Source organism: Panulirus ornatus, chromosome 63 (assembly GCF_036320965.1).
Source record: "Panulirus ornatus isolate Po-2019 chromosome 63, ASM3632096v1, whole genome shotgun sequence".
In the NCBI taxonomy this organism is placed as follows: Eukaryota; Metazoa; Arthropoda; class Malacostraca; order Decapoda; family Palinuridae; genus Panulirus; species Panulirus ornatus.
In genome coordinates, this window is record NC_092286.1 from 8,954,853 (window position 1) to 8,982,769 (window position 27,917).

The following is a 27,917-nucleotide window of genomic DNA, read 5'->3' on the forward strand; positions in this document are numbered from 1 at the left end:
CAGCAGACTCTCAAACAAATGACAGACAAGTAAACATATGGAGGCAGGTGAGCTGATGCAAGGAATCTTGTTTTCCGTATTATGTTTAACCGAATTATTAGGAGTCTTGATTTATTTACAGGTGAAGGACATGGGATAGGTAATATTGAAAAGATTTAATGGGTGAGACGAGAAGTTGACGGAGGAGTAGTAACTGGGCCATGACAATGACCCGATGGGCTCGCTAGCTCCTGTCTTGTTGTGAGCTGCAAGGTGATAGTTCATATTTTACTTGAGATAACATAATTCTAGTATTATATACCGTCAGTGGATGATGGACACAGGTTAGAAATTACGACTGAACAACAAAGTGAATGTCTACCTCACCTTAGATGGATTCACCTCTTTATTAACTTCATATATTTCTAAGTGAAATTCATTATTGGCTCTTGTACCGCTAATTAGTATTGGTCACGAGTGCCTGTGAAGCCTTGCGTGATGTAATATATTCTTACATCCCTGTGACAACAGAAGTCGAGGAGTAGTTTTAGTGCCACTGTACTTAAGGATTACGTATCTGTGTCGTACATGTGCTTATTGATCTCTATTTCACATTTCTGGTGTATTACGCGGTGTTTTAGACTATTGTATGGAAGTAAGAAATCTCTAGCCGAAGAACTTTTGTCTCCTCTTTTAAGTCCGGATCTGTCTTAATTTCATTAAATATCTTCAGTAGTTAGCAGTTATTTAGTACCTTGCTGTTAGTTTTAGATGTTGAGTGACATTGTTCTGCATTGCTAGTGTTGGGACGTTGTGAAGCATAATTTGAAGCTTTACATATTATTAAACTTTAATGAGTCCATGGTAGTGAGGGTTTCGTATATTGAGGAAAATATTGGTTTAGTTCATGTAAAAGTTGGTAATTTACTTATGAAATAATAGAACCCCTCAAAACATCTTATCTTGCAGCCAAAGTGTTGATAAGACTATACCAGCATTAAGATTGTCTGCCTCTGTGGTTTGCATATTCACATAGTGTGTTTGTTGGTTGATATTTGGTGCCATTTTGTGTTGCTTAATCATGGGTGTCACTGTTAATATTTAGATTGAACATCAAGTGAAAACTTGACAACTTGGGAAATCAAATGAGGTTTTCATAGGTTCTGTTGATAAATTTACAAGTTTATTACAGTTCCTTTTTTCTAGTTTGAATAGCTCCTTGTTTTCTGTGATGCACTACTATTGCCATATTTGGTTCTGTTTGATTAAGATATGATTCCACTCATTATGCCATGCAACTCTGCAGCAGATATTGTACTCTGTAAAGACTATACTAGCATTGCAGGACATTCAATCACTAACCAAAGCTAGTAGTCAGACAAAGCATTCTTGATGATAATGTGTCATGGGGAAAGGTCTTCCAACCTGGAACTGATGAAAGGTACGCATTTAAAGTATGAACCCCCTTATGTTGCTTTTCGACATTTATTTTTGAATAACTGTACGTCCTGTAACTGGCTTGGGTATCTTGGAGAATATCTTGTGATCTTCAGATTATCAAGGGGAGCTCCCCTTTCTGTTTGCAGAGGCAGTTTTGGATTCAAAGACTGATTTTGTAAGATCAGCTGGGTATGTTTGTCAGAGTCTTGATAACAGAAGGGTTCTTCTATGCTAGCCTTCTAAGTATTTTATTGTTGGAATTTTCAGAGATCTTGGACATTTCTCCACACTTTGTCAACCACACTCTGGTATAGATGTTTAGGTTCAGTCTCGTAGGTATTAGGCTTACCTGTTGTAAGGTGGAAGGTTGATAGCATGGTGCAGGATAACCTTTCGGTATGTTTTTGGTCATCTTTTCTCTTAGTGAAAGAGTTTTTCTCTATTGCCTCATTTCCATTTTGTCATGTTCTTATACTACACACAGCTGCTAGCAACATTCCATGCTTTGGCTGTACATATTCTTCATTCATATATAAAGAATGGCAGTGCTAGTTTGTGTATCCTATCAACCTGGCATTGAGAAAGAGAATATTGGACAGACTTTGGGTGTCCATTTTGGAAGAGATAGAAGCCAGAGATACTGTAACTTCATATAGATTTGACCTCCGATTTTTGTGCTGTTTTCCCAAGTATTGTCTGATAGCAGTCCTGCATCTTAGTTGGTTTATTTACACATTTTGTCCCTCTGTTATTTCAGCAAAAGTTCATCTGCATATACAGTTTCGGAACTGGTCTTCCAGATTTTTCTTTGTGTATTTTATGACATATTTTGTTAACTTTCTGATGTATACAGTTTTAGGTCCATCAGTCTGTTATAATAATTCAGATATTTTCCAAAATAAGTTTAGTTGGTTAAGAACCTTAAAGTGTTTTCTGTCTCTATATTGGGTTTTTAGCACACAATAAAAGTAAAATTAGGAGAGAGCAGATGTTTATGTGTCATCAGTGCTTCAGCTTCTTTTATCTTGAAATACCTATTTTTTTTCCAAGATGAGTTTATCCAGCTTGATCATATGAGATCTTAGATCTCTCTCTCTTTAGTTATGACAAGTCCTTTTTTATTTTCATGTTTGTTGTGAGGTTTGATATTAGAGAGAGTCAGATATTCCTGTTGAACATTGCCTTATATTTGGTGACCCAGTGGAAAAGTAGGTTGGAGTGTTAAGGTTTTCAGTGTCCTAAGTTGATTGAATTGTTACAATGACTCTAGTGTCATTCAAACAGGATTGTAACTAGGGGTAATACTTGATTAGTCATACATTTTTGTTAAATACTTAAATTATAGAAGGAAGAGCACAGTAAACCTGGACCAGAGTTTAAGGAATGGAAGCAATGGATTTTGTACTATTAGATATTACTTTAGGATCATCTTGATAGAATGGAAACCCAATATCATAAGTTGCCAGTTATTTCATTTGGGTGCAATTTTTGTGCTGTCACCTCATAATAACATTTCTCTGAGGACTTTGTAAAGTCTTTTTAAGTAATGTTGGCATTATTTTATCAGTAGATCATTGGATAGTATTACAGTGGTCTAGCAGTTGTGAATGGTAGGATTCCTAAGCTTCAGATCTATTCTATCAAGGGTTGTGTAGTCTTTGGTTATATTGATTAATATTGCTTGATACTTTTTCAAAAGCTTTTATCCCTTGTTATTGCAACTGGCCCTTGTTATTTTAGAATTACTTTTCTTCCTCCCTAATGTAAAGGACCTATGTTGGAATTTTTAAAACCTCAGAATTATACTGTTGAGACAACTTTATCATTGGGGTGCTGAATGCATTTGCCACTGGTCTTTTTTTTTTCCAGGATTGGGATCTTGCTGCAGAATGCATGATTGTTCAGTTCTGTGAATATTTATCTGTAAAGTGAACTCTGGTTTATACTGCTTTTTCAAAATTTATTACTCCAATAGATTTTGTGTTAGAACCTTTTACATACTAAGAAAAGTCCTCACTTTTGTCCTCCTCCTAACTTCTTACTTTAGGGGATGTATCTGTCCAACTGGTATGGTAAGTATTTATTTTAAAACATTAGTATTATGCTTGGTATTCACACTTGCTATCATTATGCAGTATGTATAATTTTGCCACTTTTATTGTGTATTACTTATGATTTTTTTGTATTTATATTTTTGTTGAATAATGGTCGATGAAATACAGTAAAGCCTCAGTGATTTATTATCCAGTAGTTCATTTTTTTTTTTTTTTCATACTATTCGCTATTTCCCGCGATAGCAAGGTAGCGTTAAGAACAGAGGACTGGGCCTTTGAGGGAATATCCTCACCTGGCCCCCTTCTCTGTTCCTTCTTTTGGAAAATTAAAAAAAAATGAGAGGGGAGGATTTCCAGCCCCCCGCTCCCTTCCCTTTTAGTCGCCTTCTACGACACGCAGGGAATACGTGGGAAGTATTCTTTCTCCCCTATCCCCAGGGATAAAAGTAGTTCATAATATGATTATAACTGTAATGGTATATATATCCCTCTAAAAATTTCACTCATATTGATAGTGTAAAACTGTATCTTGATTGACATAGAATGTGAATTAAGGGAGCTAGTGTTTGAAACTGCTGGAACTGAAGAAGACTTGCAGTGTGTCGTGTGCATTAAAAGTAAAGAGATATTTGATTGAATGAGAAATGTATAAATGAATGTAAGATTAGTGCTTTTCTTTGATATTAGTTAATTTCACAGTGAGGATTTCTTCAGTAATTTATTGTTTCAGATGATGGAGTGACTTCCCCCTCATATCCTGTCAACAGTGTTGTTCCATAAGGTTCTTTCCTACGACTTTATGTCTTTGTTCTCTCTGTAGATGATTCTCCCTCTTCTACATCTAATCCTGTTCTTATTCATTCTTTTGCTGATGAGTCCTCTTTACACACTTCAGCTTACTTTCCATTTCCTTCTAATTCTTGTTCTCTTTCTCATACTTATTTCATCTCTTATATAGACATGTGCAAAATAGACTGGGGAAGCAGTACTCTTATTTAGTGAAAGAGAAGAGAGAGGCATTTGGACAATTTTTGCAGGGAAAAAATGCAAATGAATGGGAGATGTATAAAAGAAAGAGGCAGGAGGTCAAGAGAAAGGTGCAAGAGGTGAAAAAGAGGGTAAATGAGAGTTGGGGTGAGAGAGTATCATTAAATTTTAGGGAGAATAAAAAGATGTTTTGGAAGGAGGTAAATAAAGTGCGTAAGACAAGGGAGCAAATGGGAACTTTAGTGAAGGGGGCTAATGGGGAGGTGATAACAAGTGATGTGAGAAGGAGATGGAGTGAGTATTTTGAAGGTTTGTTGAGTGTGTTTGATAATAGAGTGGCAGATATAGGGTGTTTTGGTCGAGGTGGTGTGCAAAGTAAGAGGGTTAGGGAAAATGATTTGGTAAACAGAGAAGAGGTAGTAAAAGCTTTGTGGAAGATGAAAGCCGGCAAGGCAGCAGGTTTGGATGGTATTGCAGTGGAATTTATTAAAAAAGGGGTGACTGTATTGTTGACTGGTTGGTAAGGTTATTTAATGTATGTATGATTCATGGTGAGGTGCCTGAGGATTGGCGGAATGCATGCATAGTGCCATTTTACAAAGGCAAAGGGGATAAGAGTGAGTGCTCAAATTACAGAGGTATAAGTTTGTTGAGTATTTCTGGTAAATTATATGGGAGGGTATTGATTGAGAGAGTGAAGGCATGTACAGAGCATCAGATTGGGGAAGAGCAGTGTGGTTTCAGAAATGGCAGAGGATGTGTGGATCAGGTGTTTGCTTTGAAGAATGTATGTGAGAAATACTTAGAAAAGCAAATGGATTTGTATGTAGCGTGTATGGATCTGGAGAAGGCATATGATAGAGTTGATAGAGATGCTCTGTGGAAGGTATTAACAATATATGGTGTGGGAGGCAAGTTGTTAGAAGCAGTGAAAAGTTTTTATCGAGGATGTAAGGCATGTGTACGTGTAGGAAGAGAGGAAAGTGATTGGTTCTCAGTGAATGTAGGTTTGCAGCAGGGGTGTGTGATGTCTCCATGGTTGTTTAATTTGTTTGTGGATGGGGTTGTTAGGGAGGTGAATGCAAGAGTTTTGGAAAGAGGGGCAAGTATGCAGTTTGTTGTGGATGAGAGCTTACGAAGTGAGTCAGTTGTTGTTCACTGGTGATACAGCGCTGGTGGCTGATTCATGTGAGAAACTGCAGAAGCTGGTGACTGAGTTTGGTAAAGTGTGTGAAAGAAGAAAGTTAAGAGTAAATGTGAATAAGAGCAAGGTTATTAGGTACAGTAGGGTTGAGGGTCAAGTCAATTGGGAGGTAAGTTTGAATGGAGAAAAACTGGAGGAAGTAAAGTGTTTTAGATATCTGGGAGTGGATCTGGCAGCGGATGGAACCATGGAAGCGGAAGTGAATCATAGGGTGGGGGAGGGGGCGAAAATCCTGGGAGCCTTGAAGAATGTTTGGAAGTCGAGAACATTATCTCGGAAAGCAAAAATGGGTATGTTTGAAGGAATAGTGGTTCCAACAATGTTGTATGGCTGCGAGGTGTGGGCTATGGATAGAGTTGTGTGCAGGAGGGTGGATGTGCTGGAAATGAGATGTTTGAGGACAATATGTGGTGTGAGGTGGTTTGATCGAGTAAGTAATGTAAGGGTAAGAGAGATGTGTGGAAATAAAAAGAGTATGGTTGAGAGAGCAGAAGAGGGTGTTTTGAAATGGTTTGGTCTCATGGAGAGAATGAGTGAGGAAAGATTGACCAAGAGGATATATGTGTCAGAGGTGGAGGGAATGAGGAGAAGTGGGAAACCAAATTGGAGGTGGAAAGGTGGAGTGAAAAAGATTTTGAGTGATTGGGGCCTGAACATGCAGGAGGGTGAAAGGCGTGCAAGGAATAGAGTGAATTGGAACGATGTGGTATACCGGGGTCGACGTGCTTTCAATGGATTGAACCAAGGCATGTGAAGCTTCTGGGTAAACCATGGAAAGTTTTGTGGGGCCTGGATGTGGAAAGGGAGCTGTGGTTTTGGTGAATTATTACATGACAGCTAGAGACTGAGTGTGAATGAATGGGGCCTTTGTTGTCTTTTCGTAGCGCTACCTCGCACACATGAGGGGGAGGGGGTTGTTATTCTATGTGTGGCGAGGTGGCGATGGGAATAAATAAAGGCAGACAGTATGAATTATGTATATGTGTATATATGTATATGTCTGTGTGTGTATATATATGCGTACATTGAGATGTATAAGTATGTATATTTGCATGTGTGGAAGTGTATGTATATACATATATATGTGGGTGGGTTGGGCCATTTCTTTCGTCTGTTTCCTTGCGCTACCTCGCTAACGCAGGAGACACCGACAAAGCAGAATGAATAAATAAAATAATGCTGGATTATGGTATTTTATTAGATATGCTGTGATAAACAAAACATTTATCTACTCAATAGATATGTTTTATTCCAGAGTACATATTGAATATCCAGAATAATATGCGTATTGAACGTGTTCGATTAGAAAGTGCTTAGGTCTTGCTGCAAGGGTTGTGTCAGTATCACAGTAACTTCTGGCAGTTTTACGTCACATTGCTATACCTCTAACATGTCTCGTCAGAAAAGTCTGAATGACGAACAAATTAGGGATCTGTTAGCAACTAGTGACATAGACAAAGAATTGGATGATATTAGTGAGGCAAAGAATTGGATGATATTAGTGATTTAGAATTTATACCTCATCCTAGCGACACTTCAGTTGCTTCTAGCGACACTTCAGTTGATAGTTCTGTAACAGATGACAGTATTACTGGCAACGATTGTCAAACAGATGTTACTGCCATGATCTCACATGCTGCCAGAAGAGATGACGAGTTTATATGTACACAATCAGAAGATAAGTGGTGTTTGATGGCTCCATCCGCACAAGGTCCTGCAGCTTCATTGAATGTTTTGACAACATGCACTGGTGTATATGAAAAAATATCCATGTTCTCTAAAGGCTTTGTGACTCCCCTGGTCTAGGGATAAACTTGCTGCTGTTCACTTGCTGTTAGATGGATTTGTAGAAAATTTTCAATGATGCTACCAACATAGTGAGTGTGTTGCCGGTGATGAGCAATTGTATGCGTAAAAGGGGATGTTGTAGGTACATTCAGTACATGCCTTCAAAACCTACCAAATGTGGTCTAAAATTCTGGGTTGTGGTGGATATTACATGTCAAATATTGAAATGTATAAGGTAAACATGAAGAGAGAACTCATGAATTAAGAATGCATGTTGTACTAAAGCTCACAACTCGCTTGCATGGAATGGGAAGAAATGTCACTTGTGACAATTTTTTCACCAGCTTGGAATTAGCTGGAGAGCTTGCATCACAAAAAATGTCTTTGTTTGGAACTATTCATGGTAACAGAAGGGAAGTGCTAAAGGAACTGCAGAAGAAATTGTTTGAAAGGGTTTTTGCCTATAGTGAAGAGGAGGTACAAATAGTATGATATAAGGCCAAAAAAAATAAGAATGTGTTTTTACTGTCAAACCAGCACAAAGATAAGAAATTGAATGATTGTAACAAAATGAAATCGGAAGTGGTACTGTATTATGATTCAACTAAAGGAGGTGTTGACTGTGTAGATAAGAGTTGATATGTACAATGGTATGTTCCTGTTTGGTGCAACTTGGTTGATCTAGCATGCTATAGTGCATTTGTTCTCTACACATGTGAATTTCTGGATCATCACAGGGGCAAGAACCACAGGAGATGACTTTTTCTCTGAGCTGGGAATGGCTCTGAGGCACAGGTACAGGGAAGCCAGGAATGCTGGTGCTGCTTCATGCAGTTCAGGACAAGACTGAGTTACTGCAACTGCTTCTTGAAAGAAATGCTCAAGATGTTCAGTGTACCCAAGGAACAAAGATGGAAAAAATAGTGCAAAATGCAAGCTATGTTATGAATTTGTATGCCCTTAACTTTATTTTGTAACATGTCACTTATGTGGTGAAGGAGACTCACAATGGTGTTTCATGTTGATTTAAAGGAGACATTTTTCTGTTTATAAGTTGCTATGTTTTTCATTAGATTTTTATTATTTTGCTTCAGAATGATATTAGATTTTGCATCAGTTATCTGATATCATGTATTATATAGTTGCATCCAAGACACTTAGTCTATATTATTCCTTCAGATATATTGAAAAATATTGGATGGGACTGAATTGACCCTAGTCATGCGGTGATATAGAGTGGAAATTTCCTGTATCCACGGATAATGATACTGAGAAAGGTGGTGATGAGGGATTTAGGTAGGAGGTGGGTTTGAGATGGGGGTGGATCGCATGGTTTATCAAGCCTTCTCGAGTTACTCTCTCACTTTCAGAGTGTGATATTTATGATTATTGATGTGTTTGGCCTTTACGTTACATATTTGAATGTTTTGAAGTCAGATAGTTCTCATTTACATGACATTGATAATATGAAAACTTGATGTAACTTATAAAGTGGCCATTAGTGGCTGGAATATGATAAGAGTATAATTTTATGTTTCTTTGACATCATTATAAAAGACATTATAACTGAAAACCCTTACAATATATTTGTATATTTCTTTATTAATGGAAAAGCATATTAAAAAGCATTAGAATAATTCTTTTGATCTGTTGCTCTTGTGAGGACTTAGTATTGTTATGCAAGTATGTACCCTGTTCTTGAATAAGGCTATTGTGAAACGTTGCTACTTTGGAATGTCACTTTGTGAACCATCGTTTTGCAGAGGCCTCCCTGTACCAGTACATAACATTAGAACCTGCATTAAGTATACAACCCCCCACTGCCCCTGTAGGTTACAGTATGTTTTGACCACAATCTGTGTTCAGTATTTTAAAAACCCTTAAAGCATGAAAATCTACACAGAATTGTACTTGGTACCAATTGTTACAGATTTTTTTTTTATGTTCTACCTCTGCTGTATTGGAACATCTGAGAGTTAAGTGATTTCACACAGTTGCCATGCATTAGAAAAACCTCTTTAAAATCTTTAAATTTTTTTCTCTGTGATATGCAAATAACCCCCATTCCTAGAGTAATAGTAGTGTTCTTCCACCCAACAGCTATGTCAGCACAAGGTAAAACCAACATGACTCCCCCAGTGAGTATGAGCCTTCCTTATGCTGCAAGATTTTAGATTTATTCCCCATACATTTCATGAGCACTAACTTGAAGATCAAGTGCTGCATATTATAACTGTAATAGAAGAACTGAATTTCTCATCCTTTCAGTTAACAGTTCACTGCATATTAAAAAGCTTTTGTTTGTTATGCTGTTAAAAAGTGATGCTGATATTTATGAATATACTCTGAGAGTTATGAATGAACTCTGGAGACTCTTAAACTAACTGAATATCCCAAGAACACTTACGGGTAGCTGATTTGGACAAGAAAAGAAATTCTCTTTAATGTCCTTTACAAACAATTCATCCTCTCCATCCTAAACTATGCCTCCACCATGTCAAAAGGAAAAAACAAAGCTGCAAATCACATGAAACAAAGCACTCAGAACAGTCACTGGCTACCCATCAATCAGAAAAATTCTACACAACGAAACAATTACACCTCATTATGTTTGGCACTTAGTTCTTTGCAACAGCAGTGGATCCTTCCTGTCCAAACCCCTCCATTACTAACCACCAGCCCCAAGAATGTATATATGGACATGAATTTAATGTGTTTACTGTACATATACAAGTATATGCTTACTGTGTGTGTGTGTATGTTTATTTATGAAGCTGTTTTGGTTGGTAATTGATTGAACACTAAATAATGTGAGTTTTGTAGGCATTTGTGCTTAATCTTGATTTTTTTGTGTGCTTTTTTCCACTGACAGATGAAGTATTGTTGTTTATATTTGCAGTATGTCTTAGTAATGAAATGTTCAGATTGTTTAGGACTGACTATTCTTTTTCACTTCTTCATTGTCAACACAATGAGCCTCTGCTATATAAAGGAGTCCAAAGTAAGAAAAACTTCTCTAGTGCATATGAAAAAAGAATGTAATTCATCATGACTGTCATATTTCAAAGCAAAAATATTTAGGATAAAGTGCTTTCTCTGATCATTAATGTCAGTCACATGATACCAGGTTCATTAGATTTGTTTTTGCAGTTTTTTATGTTATACTAAAATAATTATTTTCGTAGTGTGCGTGAGTTGTTACTGATTATATATTGGTTTTCAGGAAGGTTCCAAACAAAGGAAACACAAGCCACATTTCAAGAAGAAGGTATCTTCTTCTGGGAAATGTGCATTGTCGTGTTCAGGAAGGATTCCAGCAGTGCCCTTACTTGTAGGAGGGTCATCATCAGTGCTTCCAGAAGCTGAATCACCAAAAAGGGAGCATTTAAAGCCAGGAACACTTCCGGTTGGACCTCACCCACCAGCTGCACCTGAAATAGGGATTCCAAAAGCAGTGTCACCTAAAAATAGACCTTTGCAAGTAATAGGACCCAAAACTGGGTTGTTTAAAGGGCCTCAACAACAAGATGCACTTGCAATAGAACTCCAAGAACCAGAGGCACCTAAAGGTAAGGCTCCCAAAGCCATATCAAAAAGGGGAGCTTCAGAACCAGTAGGGTCACTGAAGGTAAAGCCTTCACAACCAGGACCTCCTATTACCAAGCCTCCTGAATCATCAAGATTAGCATCTTGTCAAATAGCTTCATTAAAAGTTAGAGATTCGCTGGCTGGGGCACCAACAGAAGTGCCCTCACACAACGAAAACAAAGTTAGGTCAGAAAAAAAGCACTCACACAAAGGAGTGCCATTACCAGAAAAAACTCTGCTGTATTACAGCCATCAACCTCACATATTTCATCTTTACCTTTTTCTGCTACATCATCAGAAACAGTCTCGTCCTGCATACCAGCCTTTACTGATACTGTGCCTCCATATTTGAGAGAGGAAAATTCTCCTGCATCATTTAAAGTGACGAACACTGCATCAGAAACAGTGAGAACTACTGGAGCTGATTTTATTTTGTTAAATTCTGGAGGGGTTAGAAATACAAACATGTCTCAAGCAACCACTAAATTAGATAATTTATGTCATCTTCTTGAGAACATTGTTATTCAGCACTCTGGTAAGGAAGCACTGAGTGATAACTCTTTAAAACTTCCAGTAGCATCAGCTGCCCAGTCTGTAAGAGAAGTGTCACCAGCAAAAGTTATACCAACAGCTGTGGGATCTCCTAATGTTGTGATAGAGTCTAGAGAGGCAATAGAGCAGGAGAGGAAAGCTAGAAAAGAAGCAAAAAAGACAAAGAAAAAAGGTGGAGAAAAGGGTAAAAGTGGAGATGATAAGATGAATTGTAAAATGGAGGAAGTCAAGAGAGGAGCCTCACAAGAAGTAGCAGTGCCACGTACAAGAGAGAAACAACCAGGAGATAATTGCAAACCACTGCAACAAGCACAACATACTAGGCTTTCTGATGGAACTCAAGGATCCAGTCAGGAAAGTGCTACTGGAAAGTCCAAAGCAGATTTGAGGAGAGAGAGACGTGAAAAACAGGAGGCTCAGAGACAAGCAAAGATGGCTGCTAAAGTCCAACAAGAAGCAGAAGCACAACATAAGGGGCAAGAGCATGTACATCCAAGTAATGATAAAACAAAGCCACCCCAGAGGAAGAAGAGGTTGGGAAGTGAAGGAGGAAAGAGGTGGAGAGACAAGAAGAGTTTCGATAAAGGGCCCACTGGTCGCCGCATTCCTTTACTGGGACACCTCACTCCACACTCCTCCCAGCCACCAGAACTTCCAGTCAATTGTGATACCATCCATCCAGCTGTTCGAACTCTTGGGCTAAAGATGAAGGTAGTTATTTTCTCTTTTCATTTTTTTTTATCATTCTTAAATCACATGACCACTGGCTTTTAAAGATGTTCATACACTTATTTAGGAATATTTCACTGGGAAATTGAATTTTGGTATTCAGTATTGCCTGATAGTACTAATCATCTCATAAACATATTTAAAGCCAGGATTCAGTAATCAAAAGACGTGTGTGCTGAATATATCATGGCTTTCTTTATGTGTAGTTGTAAGAGGAGTATTATGCATAGTTTTTAATATTGATACTTTTCCTTCCCATATAAGATTCATAGAAATTTTGTTTTATGTATTTAGATGGAGCAGGCAGAATTCTAGGAACCAAAAGGTGCATTTCATTGTAGAAAGGATTTCACCATAGTAGGGAATGTCAAATAGAAAGCGGTATTCCAGAATTTTTGTAGAAGCCTTTTGCCAGTATTGTTACTTCAACAATAAAAGGAAAAGAGGGGAAAATAAAGACTTAATAAGCTTTGAAGCACTTATTATGTTCAGTGTGCATTTTTATTTTGGCCAACATGGCATAGGCAAAAGTTTGCATTCATAATGGCTATCTCAGATGAAAGGTAAGACAAGTGAGCCTGAAATTACAAATGTAGTAGGTATTGATTTGAGCTCCTCAGCATTTATAAACTAGACTCTTAAGGATGGGAAGGTCATAGGAAAACTCAAAAGACAGAAAGGCATTTCACACTTTTGCCATATGAAGAAAGAAGGAGGTAGCTTAATGGCCAGTCTTTGTTTAACAAGACTCCACACAGAATCTTAGCAAGTAGCAGCCAGACACATGCTATGGGTCCAGGTTGTAGAGGAAGGGACACAGATGGCTGATAAGGGCAGTGAACAGAATGTTACTTTTGCCTTTTCCTGGTGCAACCTTACTAATGGGGAAATGTGTGAAAATGCATGAAAGAAATGTATGTAAGTGGGACTCTGGTTTCAGTGCATAATACATGACTTAGAGAATGTGAGCATATGAGGCTGGTCTTCATCTGTCCTTAGTGTCACCTTGCTGACATGGGAAAAAAGAATGAAAGAAAGAAAAGAAAATATGTATATATTTTCTTACAAATTTGTCATTTCCTGCAACTGTGAGGTATTGCTGGGAACAGATAAAGAACATTTGCTCACATCCACCCTCTAGTTGTCATGTATGATGCACTGAAATTAGAGCCCTCTACCCACAACCAGGCCCCTCAGTTCATTCCATGATTTCCTCTGACTGATTGCTTCATATGACATGGCTTAATCCATTGATAACTTGTTGTCCTCTTGTAAACCACATTGCTCCAGCTCACTTTTCATGCATATTTCATGCTGTCTTGCATGTTCATACACATTTCTCAAAGCATCCTTCACTCCATTTTTCCACCTCTTCCTCAGTTCCCCCTTTTCCTTGTCTCCACATCCAATGTGTATACTCTCTTAGTCATCCTCTCCATTTGTCCAAGCCATTTTAGTAAACCCTCATCATTTGTCTCATACTTACTCCTCTTACTGTCTCACCACTCTTTATCTTATAATTTCTTATTCAATTAATCCTCCCCACCTCTTATTGCCCATTAGCATTTCATATCCAACACATCCATCCTATACCATAATTTTTTTGTTTAGGGATCACACTTCACAGTGTGGGTGTGTGCACATAGGACTTTTATTTAAAAGTGTTCCAGGCATTACTTCAATAAAGTGGGAAACAGTGAATAAGTTTAAGATAATTCATTGTAATTAGATTTTTGTTGTTGAGATTACTGCTGCAGATCTTTTTGCTGTTAATGAAGTTTATTTTTCATGTATTAGGCCAGATTTCTTCAAACCATTGCACTCAAAGTTTTACAAGTTATAAAAAAAACCTTCAAGCAGGTGAATGCATGAGAGAACAGACTCAAAAGTCATGTTGTGTACTTCACATGCTGGGATACTACCTCTCCTTAATAATTGTTATTTTTTTATCATTTCCACAGAACCATATTGTGGATGGCTCAACAGCTAGAGTTGTGTCTACATTAGCAGCCCTTAAGAGACTTATTAGTGATTATCGAACACCTGAGTCATGTGACCTTTCCAGAGATTTAGCTGAGAAATTGCTTCCAAATGTGGCTTTCCTCAATGCATGTCGAACTCAAGCTGTTGCGATGGACAATGCTATACGGTAAGATGTTATTGTTAATGAAAATGTATAACAGGATGTTCCGTGCTTTATTTTACAGTATTGCTTGATTAGATTTCCTTTTTGGTGGCACATAATGACTTTTTGATTTTAAGTAGATCACAGGACACATTGTTGTAAAATCTACTTGAATTTGGATTTTTCTAATTCTAGATTTTTGAAGCACAAAATCAATAGCATTGAGCCTACCATGCCAGAGGCACAAGCTAAGGATCAGTTGCGGACAGCCATAGATGATTATGTGCAGGAACATATTAACCTGGCCAGCAGCACTATAGCCTCACATGCAGCATCGCTCATCCAGGATGGAGATGTTATTCTCACCTTTGGGTAGTAAGTAATTATTATTTTACATTACTGAATTGCTTTATCTTCAGCCATGAGAAAGGCATGTATTAGTAAAAATGTGCATTTTCATATGCTAATGGTTGTAACAAGAAAGATATTGTCGGAAAGTGGCTCTCAAATCACATGTATCTGCATATGGTTATGCCATCAGTGAAAAGTTGCTGTCAGTGAAACTGTATTACTGTCAGTAGATGTAAAATAGTACAGTTGTGTTTGGAACTTTTTTCTTGAAATGTCCATAATTTCCACACTCCTAATCAGAGTGCATCCTTGGAACAAGGATCCTGGTATTTTATGATCAAAATTGTCTCATACAAATAATATGTATAAACCAGAAAGCCCCATTATAAGGTTGGTAACTATAATCTGGAAAAATCCAAAATACAAACGCTGCTCAACCTCAAAAAATTCAGGCTGGAGATGATCTACCTGTAAAGAATTTCATTGTTCAGAGAATGCTGCATACTTTATATTTGTTTAATGAGAATTGATAATTGTACAGATGTAAAACCAAAAGAATACATACCTACACAGCTTTCCATGGTTTACCCCAGACGCTTCACATGCCTTGATTCAATCCACTGACAGCACGTCAACCCCTGTATACCACATGGCTCCAATTCACTCTATTCCTTGCCCTCCTTTCACCCTCCTGCATGTTCAGGCCCCGATCACACAAAATCTTTTTCACTCCATCTTTCCACCTCCAATTTGGTCTCCCTCTTCTCCTCGTTCCCTCCACCTCCGACACATATATCCTCTTGGTCAATCTTTCCTCACTCATTCTCTCCATGTGCCCAAACCATTTCAAAACACCCTCTTCTGCTCTCTCAACCACGCTCTTTTTATTTCCACACATCTCTCTTACCCTTACGTTACTTACTCGATCAAACCACCTCACACCACACATTGTCCTCAAACATCTCATTTCCAGCACATCCATCCTCCTGCGCACATCTCTATCCATAGCCCACGCCTCGCAACCATACAACATTGTTGGAACCACTATTCCTTCAAACATACCCATTTTTGCTTTCCGAGATAATGTTCTCGACTTCCACACATTTTTCAAGGCTCCCAAAATTTTCGCCCCCTCCCCCACCCTATGATCCACTTCCGCTTCCATGGTTCCATCCGCTGCCAGATCCACTCCCAGATATCTAAAACACTTCACTTCCTCCAGTTTTTCTCCATTCAAACTCACCTCCCAATTGACTTGACCCTCACCCCTACTGTACCTAATAACCTTGCTCTTATTCCCATTTACTCTTAACTTTCTTCTTCCACACACTTTACCAAACTCAGTCACCAGCTTCTGCAGTTTCTCACATGAATCAGCCACCAGTGCTGTATCATCAGCGAACAACAACTGACTCACTTCCCAAGCTCTCTCATCCCCAACAGACTTCATACTTGCCCCTCTTTCCAGGACTCTTGCATTTACCTCCCTAACAACCCCATCCATAAACAAATTAAACAACCATGGAGACATCACACACCCCTGCCGCAAACCTACATTCACTGAGAACCAATCACTTTCCTCTCTTCCTACACGTACACATGCCTTACATCCTCGATAAAAACTTTTCACTGCTTCTAACAACTTGCCTCCCACACCATATATTCTTAATACCTTCCACAGAGCATCTCTATCAAATTATTTATCATATGAATAAATATGAATAAATATAAATATGAATGTGTTTGATGATAGAGTGGCAGATATAGTGTGTTTTGGTCGAGGTGGTGTGCAAAGTGAGAGGGTTAGGGAAAATGATTTGGTAAACAGAGAAGAGGTAGTAAAAGCTTTGCGGAAGATGAAAACCGGCAAGGCAGCAGGTTTGGATGGTATTGCAGTGGAATTTATTAAAAAAGGGGGTGACTGTATTGTTGACTGGTTGGTAAGGTTATTTAATGTATGTATGACTCATGGTGAGGTGCCTGAGGATTGGCGGAATGCGTGCATAGTGCCATTGTACAAAGGCAAAGGGGATAAGAGTGAGTGCTCAAATTACAGAGGTATAAGTTTGTTGAGTATTCCTGGTAAATTATATGGGAGGGTATTGATTGAGAGGGTGAAGGCATGTACAGAGCATCAGATTGGGGAAGAGCAGTGTGGTTTCAGAAGTGGTAGAGGATGTGTGGATCAAGTGTTTGCTTTGAAGAATGTATGTGAGAAATACTTAGAAAAGCAAATGGATTTGTATGTAGCATTTATGGATCTGGAGAAGGCATATGATAGAGTTGATAGAGATGCTCTGTGGAAGGTATTAAGAATATATGGTGTGGGAGGCAAGTTGTTAGAAGCAGTGAAAAGTTTTTATAGAGGATGTAAGGCATGTGTACGTGTAGGAAGAGAGGAAAGTGATTGGTTCTCAGTGAATGTAGGTTTGCGGCAGGGGTGTGTGATGTCTCCATGGTTGTTTAATTTGTTTATGGATGGGGTTGTTAGGGAGGTGAATGCAAGAGTTTTGGAAAGAGGGGCAAGTATGAAGTCTGTTGGGGATGAGAGAGCTTGGGAAGTGAGTCAGTTGTTGTTCGCTGATGATACAGCATTGGTGGCTGATTCATGTGAGAAACTGCAGAAGCTGGTGACTGAGTTTGGTAAAGTGTGTGAAAGAAGAAAGTTAAGAGTAAATGTGAATAAGAGCAAGGTTGTTAGGTACAGTAGGGTTGAGGGTCAAGTCAATTGGGAGGTGAGTTTGAATGGAGAAAAACTGGAGGAAGTAAAGTGTTTTAGATATCTGGGAGTGGATCTGGCAGCGGATGGAACCATGGAAGCGGAAGTGGGTGGGGTGGGGGAGGGGGCGAAAATTCTGGGAGCCTTGAAGAATGTGTGGAAGTCGAGAACATTATCTCGGAAAGCAAAAATGGGTATGTTTGAAGGAATAGTGGTTCCAACAATGTTGTATGGTTGCGAGGCGTGGGCTATGGATAGAGTGGTGCGCAGGAGGATGGATGTGCTGGTAATGAGATGTTTGAGGACAATGTGTGGTGTGAGGTGGTTTGATCGAGTAAGTAACGTAAGGGTAAGAGAGATGTGTGGAAATAAAAAGAGCGTGGTTGAGAGAGCTGAAGAGGGTGTTTTGAAATGGTTTGGGCACATGGAGAGAATGAGTGAGGAAAGGTTGACCAAGAGGATATATGTGTCGGAGGTGGAGGGAACGAGGAGAAGAGGGAGACCAAATTGGAGGTGGAAAGATGGAGTGAAAAAGATTTTGTGTGATCAGGGCCTGAACATGCAGGAGGGTGAAAGGAGAGCAAGGAATAGAGTGAATTGGAGCGATGTGGTATACCGGGGTTGACGTGCTGTCAGTGGATTGAATCAGGGCATGTGAAGCGTCTGGGGTAAACCATGGAAAGCTGTGTAGGTATGTATATTTGCGTGTGTGGACGTATGTATATACATGTGTATGGGGGTGGGTTGGGCCATTTCTTTCGTCTGTTTCCTTGCGCTACCTCGCAAACGTGGGAGACAGCGACAAAGCAAAAAAAAAAAAAAAAAAAAAAAATTTATAAGGTTATTCCACTGATAACTACCATCTTATTTTATACAGCTCTGCCCTGGTTAGTGATGTGGTCGAAGCTGTTTGTGGTGAGGGACATAAAGTTAGCATTGTTGTGGCAGATTCACCACACCCTGCATCTGGAGCTGCTATGGTTAAGAGATTATCCTCGCTTGGTGTCACAACTTATTACCGACTGATCACAGATGTCACACACATTATGCCCAAGGTGAGTTTAGTGTCATTGAAAATGTTTTACTGGTCTTTTGAATGTTAGGTACTGTAAGTTACCTCACTTCTTTCTTTCATCTGTTTAACTTCATTGTAGATGGATTTAATCGAATTATTCCAACCTCTCATTTGACCAGCATATATTACCAACTTTTTATTACAGCTGGAAAAAATTTTCAACCCACAAAGGTCTGCAAAAGTTTTCATTATGAATGGCACCAAACCTCTTTTCTGCTTTCCCCACTGACCAATGTTTAGAGCAGTGAATAGGCATAAATAAGTTACAGCACAGGTCATAAGGGATTGCACTGACAGTAAATAATCAGTAATTCTTTAGAGTTTTAAGAAAGGGAAGAATAGCTGTAGAGTGAAACAAGAGAAGTTATATTCATCATTACAAAAGAAGATAAGGAATAGGTCTCAACTTACAGACAAATATTATTAAGAAGGGTAGTGCTTAATTTTAAAATGATCAAGTCACATATAAGTGAGTAGAGCAGCTCCCTTCTTTATGATAAACAGGATGATTTCTAGCAGAAGAGGTTATCTTCCAGATCTGCTCAATTTTTTTTTTTTTTTTATTAAAGTACTGCTGTGGAAGTTAGGGAAGGCATGTTGAAGTACTTTCATCTTGACTGCCAGAAAATTTTAATTATTAGCCTTTGGATTCAAGGGAACAGAGAATAATAATAAAAGTTATTTGGTCTGAATTAGTGCATACAGCATAGTCTTGTCAACATACCTTGTTACAAGGTATTATACCATGATAAGCTAATTAGATTATTTCTTTGATAGAATCTAAGACTACTTTGTATTTATCAGTTTTGCTAAAATTATGCAGCTTCCTCATGAGTTATTCAGTACTTTACATATTTAGGTCACCAAAGTGGTTGTAGAGGCAGAGGCAGTGATGATGAATGGAGCCATACAGGGAATGTGTGGAACTGCTGGTTTGGCTCTTGCAGCAGCTACCCATGACACCCCTTTTATTGTACTTTGTTACACATACAAGTTTTGCAACAATGACCTCACGGACTCTTTGGTTGTTAATGAACTAGGTTAGTGCAAAATTATGAGTTTCAGTGTTTATTGCCTGCTGAATATGCTTTTCATCTTTTACAACTTTTCTTTGCTATTGACAGTTTATTCTTTTTTTTTTTTCATATTTCCTATAAATATTCTTTGTATATGTGCGTGTGTGGGCGTTTATGTATATACATGTGTATGTGGTTGGGTTAGGCCATTCTTTCATCTGTTTCCTTGCACTACCTTGTTAATGCAGGAGACAACGATTAAGTACAATAAAAGAATTATAAATGTTATTTCTATATGTTTAAGAATTCTCAGTATTTCTATTTTTTAGTTGGAGATTTTATGGGCAGTATAGTGTGTTATTAGGGATGGTCAGTTCCTAACTCCTGTATTTACATTGAAAACCATTGAACTGAAATTTGCACATCTGAGATTTGTGATATTCCTCAGTCCCCATTCCATGAAACATCATGACAGTAGTGTAATTGTCTGACTCAAGTATGATAATGGTTTACTTCCTTCTTTGGATTCTCCTGTTCCAGCTCTTCCAAAAGAACTTCATGAGCTGTTTTGGCAGATCATCATTTGTCCTCTTGATACAGATGAATCACAGGAGAACACCTGATTCGGGAATATACTGGTAGCCACAACAGAAATGAAACACGAAGATCCATCCGTGCTCATAATGATTCACATCTTCAGGGATACAGAGATAATGTGGCTTTCAGCATATTATCCTCTTAAACTCAAGTTTCCCATTATCTGTGTCCCAGCTATGCTCTCTTGGATGAGGAATGCTTAGGACTACCTTGTTTGCATGTACTGGATGAGAGTTTGGTGGTTTGGCCTCTCAACATACATATGCAGGTAATCTGTGCAGGATGAAAAGGGGTTCGTATCCATTTCATTGCAGCTTAAAAATAACAACTCCTGACTTTTCATTGAACCATTATTGAAATTATTTGGGTTCATTGAACCATTATTGAAATTTCCCATGATGCAGCTTATTGCAATCATTTTTGTTGAACATCCTTGTGGAGACGTAAAATGCACCAACTTGTCAAAAATGCCATCATTAACAGGTGATTTTCCAAGTTGTATAAAGATATCAGACTATTCTCTGTGTATCTGGAGGACTGTGAGTTTTCCTTTTTGTACAAACATTCTGATTGTATTTCAGCCATAAAAGAAATTTACTGCAGGAAGAGCTGCACACATTTACTGTCTTACATTTGTTATAGTGCTTTGCACTTTCATGAGACACCTCCTTTTAGCAACCCATTTGTTAAACAAAATTTTTTTTGAGTGTGTGTGAAACTGAGAAGAAACAGGAAGATATCTGTGTTTGAGGATTTACCAGTGACTATTGTATAATTTGCTGAATGGATAGTAGTGTTTATATTATGGAGGTTAATCTCATATCATCTTACTTAGAGATAATTTCCCTAGTCTCCTATGACAGTTTCCTGCCCATTGGAGCTTGAAAGGCTAATGCACTTCTGCATACAGATAAACAAAATTTTGCCATGAAGCTTTAGGGTCATGGTTCCAAACCTCGTGTCAACAGACCCCATGGGGTATGTGAAGCCTCATCAGGGGGTACATAGATACATTTATAGAAAAAGGTATATAACCATGGGCTATTTTGTTTAAAGAGAACATTGATTTGACATTATAAAGTTTGTTCATAACTGCATTATCAATATGGAAATGAATGAAATAAATCTCTTCTAGTAAAAGTATGAGTCACCATTGAGAGGGGTTATGTAATGCCTCACACACCATATGCTTTAGGGCATGTCCTTTTTTCCTCTCTTCAAGTAGAAATGCTATGAAACACTTCTTGTTTTCCTCACTTGACAGGAATGCCTTCCACTTTCTTGATATTTTTATTGGGGATCCTTTTATCAAATGGGCTATGGAGGTCCTGTGCCTTGCTCTTTCAACAATTTTGATGGACATGGAAGTAAAAAGCTGTAAGAAAATCTTCACAGTGGACTTCAGGGAGCAGATTGAATGCACTGCCATCCATCTTTCCAAATGTGTTTGTTAGGGGAACCTGAGCATGAAGGAGAGCATTGTCATCGTTGACTTGACTGAGCCTTTGTACTGGATAGTAATCTCTTTCCAGCAAATGCAAGAGGTTTTGCCTGTCTCCCTTTACATGAAATCTGTCAGCTGACTTGCTCAGTTAAGTTTTTCCCCACAATAATGGCAAATTTATTGTGCATTCCTCATTCTGTAGGTTGCAGTGCAAAAGAGGATACAGAATGTGCAAAAGGTCCAGGAGCTGAGCCTCAGTGATTGAAGTAAATTGGAATTTATGATATTAGAAGAAAATGGAAGAAAATTTTAACCAAGGTTTGGATAGTAGTGAATGAAGTATAATTATTACGTTTACAGAGTAACTGAACTGTTTACAGAAATTGAACCATATTGACTGTCATAGGTATGAGGATATATAACAAGTGAATTATTTTCATGTAGAATATTGTTATGAATGAAATGCAGACATTTATCTCTTAACCTTTGGCAAGAATCCTCTCTAAATTCTGGTTATGCATAAGTTAAGTAATGTAATGTACATAGTGTTGTTACAAGGTGTGGGAGCAGCTTCGATAGTAGAGCTTAAATTTGGTTTGTTCATTATCAGTCGAAGGGGCAAAGTCCCATAAATATTTATAGCCCAGCATGAGCCCGGCAGCAGTAACACCAAGGTGTCTACTGATCCTGTTGGTGGAATCATATGTATATGGCTCTTCTTGCATGATCTTATGGTAGTTGAATCTGATTGCATTTATTTCACTTCACCTTAAGTCCAAAAGGTTTTATTCCTTTTTCTGAGTGCCTCTTTTAAGACTGCTCACAGGAAGGCCCATGGGATATCACCTTCATCCTACAAGGAAGTGGATTTTGCTAATTTGTCAACTTTATCATGAATTCTAAGCCCAGTGTGAGAAGGAGTCCAGAGAAAGTGGACACTGACTCCATCTTGGTTTAAGGTCCAGTTCTCTGGATTCCTTCACCATATGAGCTCAGAATGCATGGCAAGACTGATGGATTAGCAAAAGCTTCTTCCTCTGGGCTACCCAGGTACAGAACCAAGCAGAAGTTTAGCATCATCTCCATTCCTTTCAGCTTTAATTCACTTGGCACTTTTGGATTGCTATCACTTTCATTGTTTTGATGGCTGATGCATGTATCTTGAGACTGAGACTCTTGATTCATACACTGAGGCTTTGTGTTTTCTTAACCAAGCAGTGTTGTAGGCTTCCTGTCCCATACCATTAGCATAAAGACACTATTTAAAATCCTTTGGTGCTAGTTGCACCTGAGGACTGGCAATGAAGTACATTGTAGTTTTTAGCTTCAGATGGATTGAAGAATCTTGTATGATCTTCAGCACTGTGTGAAATGCACTCTTGGCTGTCCATGTGTCATCATTAGTGTTTGTTTATGGTAGCTGATTCTTGCATGTCTTTTCATGTACCATTTGTGCTAGGCTGAGTAAGTTTATTTGTCTTATAGTTGGCATTGTGTGTGGGCAGTTCTGTAGCGTGAACTGTAAGTACTTTTTTATTAGAACTGTCACCCATTCACCATCAAACCTCTCAGTAGTGCTTTCTTTCACATAATGACTGTTTTCTTCAAGAAGTGCTTTGTTTGCCTTGCATTCAGCAATGGTCTGTATGTCTTATATCGGATTTCTCTCAGTGCTTTCCTACATGAGTTGTAATTCTTAGAAAGGAGGCATGTGAGTGCACTTCTCCTGCAGCTAAGGATCCTGCACTTTCAGTACCATGTCTTGGTTTTTTTTTTTTTCTGCAACGTTTTTATTGATTATTCTGCTGTTTTTGTGACACTGCACAAGCTTTTCCTCTCTCTTTTTCTGCAGTAGGAAACAGTATGCTGGTTCAAGAATGGGGTTCATCATCTAATCCATTCTGTCATTTGAGGGGCCAGGATATGTCTGTAAAGATTTTTATAACACCACATTTGGCAACCATGCGAATATAACCCACTTTTTTGACACATGGGAACAAGTGTCTGGTAAAATGTAATTTTGTATTGCTCTGCAACTAAAGATATTAATTTCTTGAAATTTTGTAGATTCTAGATAGTTACCTTGTTTTACTGTCAGATTTATCATTGGTGGGTGATGAAATATGTGCACTAAACTGTCATTTTCTCTTTGCATTTGAAGGCTTTGGAAGCTTTTAAGATAAGGTTTCTCATCTGTTCTTTTCTTTGTCATAATGAGCACCAGAGGTAGAGACAGTATTAAGAAGAATGATGATAAACAATTATGTTAGAAATTTGGAATGTATAAGAACTATCAGGCTGTTTATGAGTCCAGTAAATGCTTAGAAGTATATTTATATAGTTCATGGTTTGCTTCTACAGTCCTTGATTATCACTAATTGTACATCAGGGCCTCAGTCAGCAGATTAATTTACCAACTTGCACATTCCATCTGTCGTACAGAAGTAGAATAAGTATATAAATTTGAAGGTGCCTAATGGCCATACCCTCCCATAGGTTAAATGCAGACAACCTGGTTTGCCTAGAATAATTGCAAAGGTTTACAAAATTAACAATCCTGAAAATTTAGTATGAGGAATTAGTATATGGTCCACAGTGTTATGTTATTATCTCTGCCTGCTCCCTTCTTCCTCCCTCTTATTTTGCCACATAGTTCTCTTTCCTCTTCTCCCCTTTATGTACATAGCATCTCCTCTTCTTTCACACAGCTTGTTCATGTCTATCTCATCACATAAGAACCCAGAGCTATAGAATGTGAAGTTTGACAATACAGTATGGAGAACCATCTAGTGACTGATTTGTTTGGATATGTATTGCATGTAAATCCCTTATCACACTGGAGAAAATAGCTTATTAGACTGAATTTTTTTTTCTTCCACAGGGGATGCAGATAGTGTAGTAATGTGCCCATCAAAAGAATACTGTGGACATCTTGCAGATTGGCGAGAAACACAAAACTTGAATGTTGTAAGACTTGTTTATGATGTGACTCCAGCCAGTTTGGTAACAGTTCTTGTTACGGAGCAGAGTGTGCTGCCGACATCTGCAGTCCCTGTGATTATACGTCGCAACTATGCTGATATTCTTGGTCAAGATTAGTGCATACTTTGTTTTTAGCATTTATACATGAATTTTGAATACCTCCATTAGTAAAATGTTTTGTGGACCATTAGTAACATCCCAGCTACTTGCCATGTTTATAACTCATTAGGATATTTGTATCCAGTTTTGTTTGTCTTATTCATTGATGAGATTCTTACTCCTAGAAATTGTAAAATACAGGATGATTGATGCTTATTCTAAAAATTCAAAGTAGATTGAGAATTTTAGAAGGTTACAATGATCACTTTATCTAAAAAACAAATTTTTCTGTGAAATATTTTTTCTCTAAAGTTCACCTCTGTTCCCATTAAATACATAATCAGAGATAAATACTAATATGCCAGGTATTACACTTTGATTTATCCAAGGAATACAGTCACAGTTACATTAGATATTTGTTCCATGAGTATTGCTATAAATGTAGCAAGTTTGTACTAAGAAAGGAGGCAATAGATATCATTGATTGTCCATAATGGGCATAGAACTGTGATAGCAAGAATATGTCTCAATATTAGAATTTGATAAATAAGAATAAAAGATATCTCCTGATAACATGCAATAAATATTACTTTGTTACTCATGTACCTTGAACTTTGCAGCCCAAGGACCCCTTTTATGGTGTTTCCCCAGTGCTTAAGAAATTGGCTTCATTCATCAGCCAGGACCTCAGTTCATGAAGTGTGTCAATTTTTGTTCATCTTTCCTGACTCATTGTCTCCATACGTCCAAACCATTTCAGCACATTCTGTACCTACATTTCCAACTATATTTATATAGATGGAAAGGTTTAATTTTTAACTAACTTAGCTTTTTCCCCTTCAGGAGGGAACATTAGAAATGGAGAAACAAATGCTTTCATTTGCACACTCCCAGTCTGTCTGTCATGTGCTCTGATATACTAAAATCAGTCTGCCATCATCACTCAAGCTCCATACACTTCATTTGCCTTAATTTTGAATGTTACCTTTTTTTTTGATAAATGGATACAAGAACATTATGTAGTTTTCTATCTCAGCAAATATTGAGAGCTTGTCACTTTTGCTGTTTTGATTCCCTGTTTCTTTGTGCAGCAGAAATGATTAAAATTCAGGGCATGGGCATCAGAAATATAGGTAATTACTTCTGATTGGCAACACCGTTTTTCACTGGTGTATTTAGTAACACTGGCAGTTTTTCTTTTTGAGTTCTATTTATGCAGAAGATAATCTTTTTCCGAGTATGATACTGAAAAATGGAATCACCTGAACCTTCAGGCTTGTTTTTTGAGTTGAGTATCTGTTCAGATATGCATGACTTTCATGAATTATTTAGGGTTATTAAAATTTTCCAAATTATCATTTCCATCACTAGTATTTTGTTAGGTATTTCCCAGTACTTTTTGCAATTTTTAAGAACCCACTATTCTATTTTACAATTTGCATTATTATAATACTAGCCCAGGATCCCTTTTATTGAGCTTATGCATCAATCAGTAGCAGGGAAATTACAGACTCCCTCTTGAGTGAGAAGTTCCTTTTGTTTGTCGATGATGATACAGGATACAGCCTCAGCAGTGACTTTTCATGCATGGTTTAACCATATGAAGGTAGAGGCTGATAGCATCACATGAATCATTATATGCTAATGCTGATATAGCATGAAGCATAGTTTTATCTATCTGTATCTCTGATGCCTCTTCCCACTTGGAAGTCCCCCACGGAGATGGCCTTAGCAATTGAGTCTCCATAATTAGTGAACTCCAGTGCCGCTTCTTAGCTTTTAGTGTCTCATCCTTAACAGGGCACTGGGAGAGGGCAACTCTAATGCAGTGTTTGTAGAGGTTCCCATCCAATGTTCTGACTGACTACTACTACCTAATGTTAATGCCTAATTTTCCTACTTACTATCTGTTTCTACATAATGCTCCTGCCTAAGTGTTCCTACCTACTACTTCTGTCTACATCTATTAAATCTACCATTTTGCCAGAAGGCAGGGCTAGCACATAGTGCTCTTTGCTGGGAAATCTAGAGTTTTGAAGAATGAGCTGTATGAGTTAAGTGTTATGTAAGACGAGGAGAGATTGTATGTTTATGGACAGAATGCCAATAGTCCACATGTGAAGGAGACAGAGAGACAGCATCCTGGGTCAGAGGAGTGCAGCTTGACAACCACTGAAGTGCTCACTCACTGTGCAGCTGTCACTAAGCCTCCCAATACCCAAGTGGGTAGTACTGGTAATATACCTCCCTCGTCATTGGCTGCCTATCAACTACTACCTAGGTAGTGGCTGATAGGCATAGTTTTGTATTTCGCACAATATCACTCTCATGGGAAACATTACAACTTTTGCCACTAATGAAGAAATTATCAATGGAACACATTTTTCACAAAGGTTAGTAGGCAAGCAATTGAAAAAGAGGATATCCAAGGCAAAATTGTCTTGCGTTTCATTTTTTTGTATTCTGAAATAATTTAATCATCCCATTATATGTATTGAAAGGCTGTGCACTAATAGTTGTATATTTAGGCAATGGATAGTATTTGGTTTGAGGTGTTTTGTAATGGTAATAAAGACTTTTGTTAACTATTGTGTAGTACCCTTGAGGGCATAATGTTTCCCATTTAATTAAAATGGTTGTAAGAGAAGTGTTTGCTGAGTTTTGACAATGTGTAGGTTTCAAATGTCGCAGTAAACTGTATCATACTCTTTGCATTTTTCATGCTTTCAGCATGTGTTTGAGATTTCACTTCAAGATCTGAAGTTAATGTTATGATGTTCATATAATGTGGTAATCATATTTTTTTTCTTTTTTCTTTCAAACTATTCGCCATTTCCCGCATTAGCGAGGTAGCGTTAAGAACAGAGGACTGGGCCTTGAGGGAATACCCTCACCTGGCCCAATTCTCTGTTCCTTCTTTTGGGAAAAAAAAAAAAAAAAAAAAAAAAAAAAAAAAAAAATGTAAGTGTGCTGTTGTTATTTGTGTTATCAGTATTTTGCCAGAACTTTATTTTCATGGTCATGATCCAGAAACTACTGAACATAGAGATTAATATTGACAGTTATGTGTATGTAGATGTTTGATTATTGAGCACTCTTGATAGTTTGGGAAACTTCATTTCCTCGAGCACACTGGAGATGTACTTTATCAAGGATACTCCTAAATGAGGTGAGGTTATATGGACTTG

The 27,917-nt window shown here is 38.0% G+C and overlaps 1 protein-coding gene across 3 annotated transcripts; it reads left to right on the forward strand.

The window, feature by feature from the left end:
* Window positions 1–27,437, forward strand: eIF2Bdelta (eukaryotic translation initiation factor 2B subunit delta). 3 transcript variants are annotated; one of them, XM_071656623.1, is made up of 8 exons: window positions 28–47; window positions 9,553–9,590; window positions 10,676–12,303; window positions 14,283–14,470; window positions 14,642–14,821; window positions 18,394–18,571; window positions 19,451–19,631; window positions 24,530–27,314. In XM_071656623.1, the coding sequence occupies exons 3-8, from the start codon at window positions 11,506–11,508 to the stop codon at window positions 24,745–24,747; spliced, it is 1,743 nt and encodes a 580-aa protein (XP_071512724.1). In that variant the 5' UTR covers window positions 28–47; window positions 9,553–9,590; window positions 10,676–11,505; the 3' UTR covers window positions 24,748–27,314. The 3 variants fall into 3 exon arrangements, with proteins under 3 accessions (XP_071512725.1, XP_071512727.1, XP_071512724.1); XM_071656624.1 differs by lacking the exon at window positions 9,553–9,590 and having other exon boundaries at window positions 1–47; window positions 24,530–27,437; XM_071656626.1 differs by lacking the exons at window positions 9,553–9,590; window positions 19,451–19,631 and having other exon boundaries at window positions 1–47.
* The last annotated feature ends 480 nt before the right edge of the window (window positions 27,438–27,917 follow it).

Coding starts and splice junctions, on each gene's coding strand:
- eIF2Bdelta (XM_071656624.1), top strand. CDS start 11,506: ATGTCTCAAGCAACCACTAAATTAGATAATTTATGTCATCTTCTTGAG. Junction 14,822..18,393: donor GTTATTCTCACCTTTGGGTA/GTAAGTAATTAT, acceptor TATTTTATACAG/CTCTGCCCTGGTTAGTGATG. Junction 19,632..24,529: donor TTTGGTTGTTAATGAACTAG/GTTAGTGCAAAA, acceptor TTTCTTCCACAG/GGGATGCAGATAGTGTAGTA.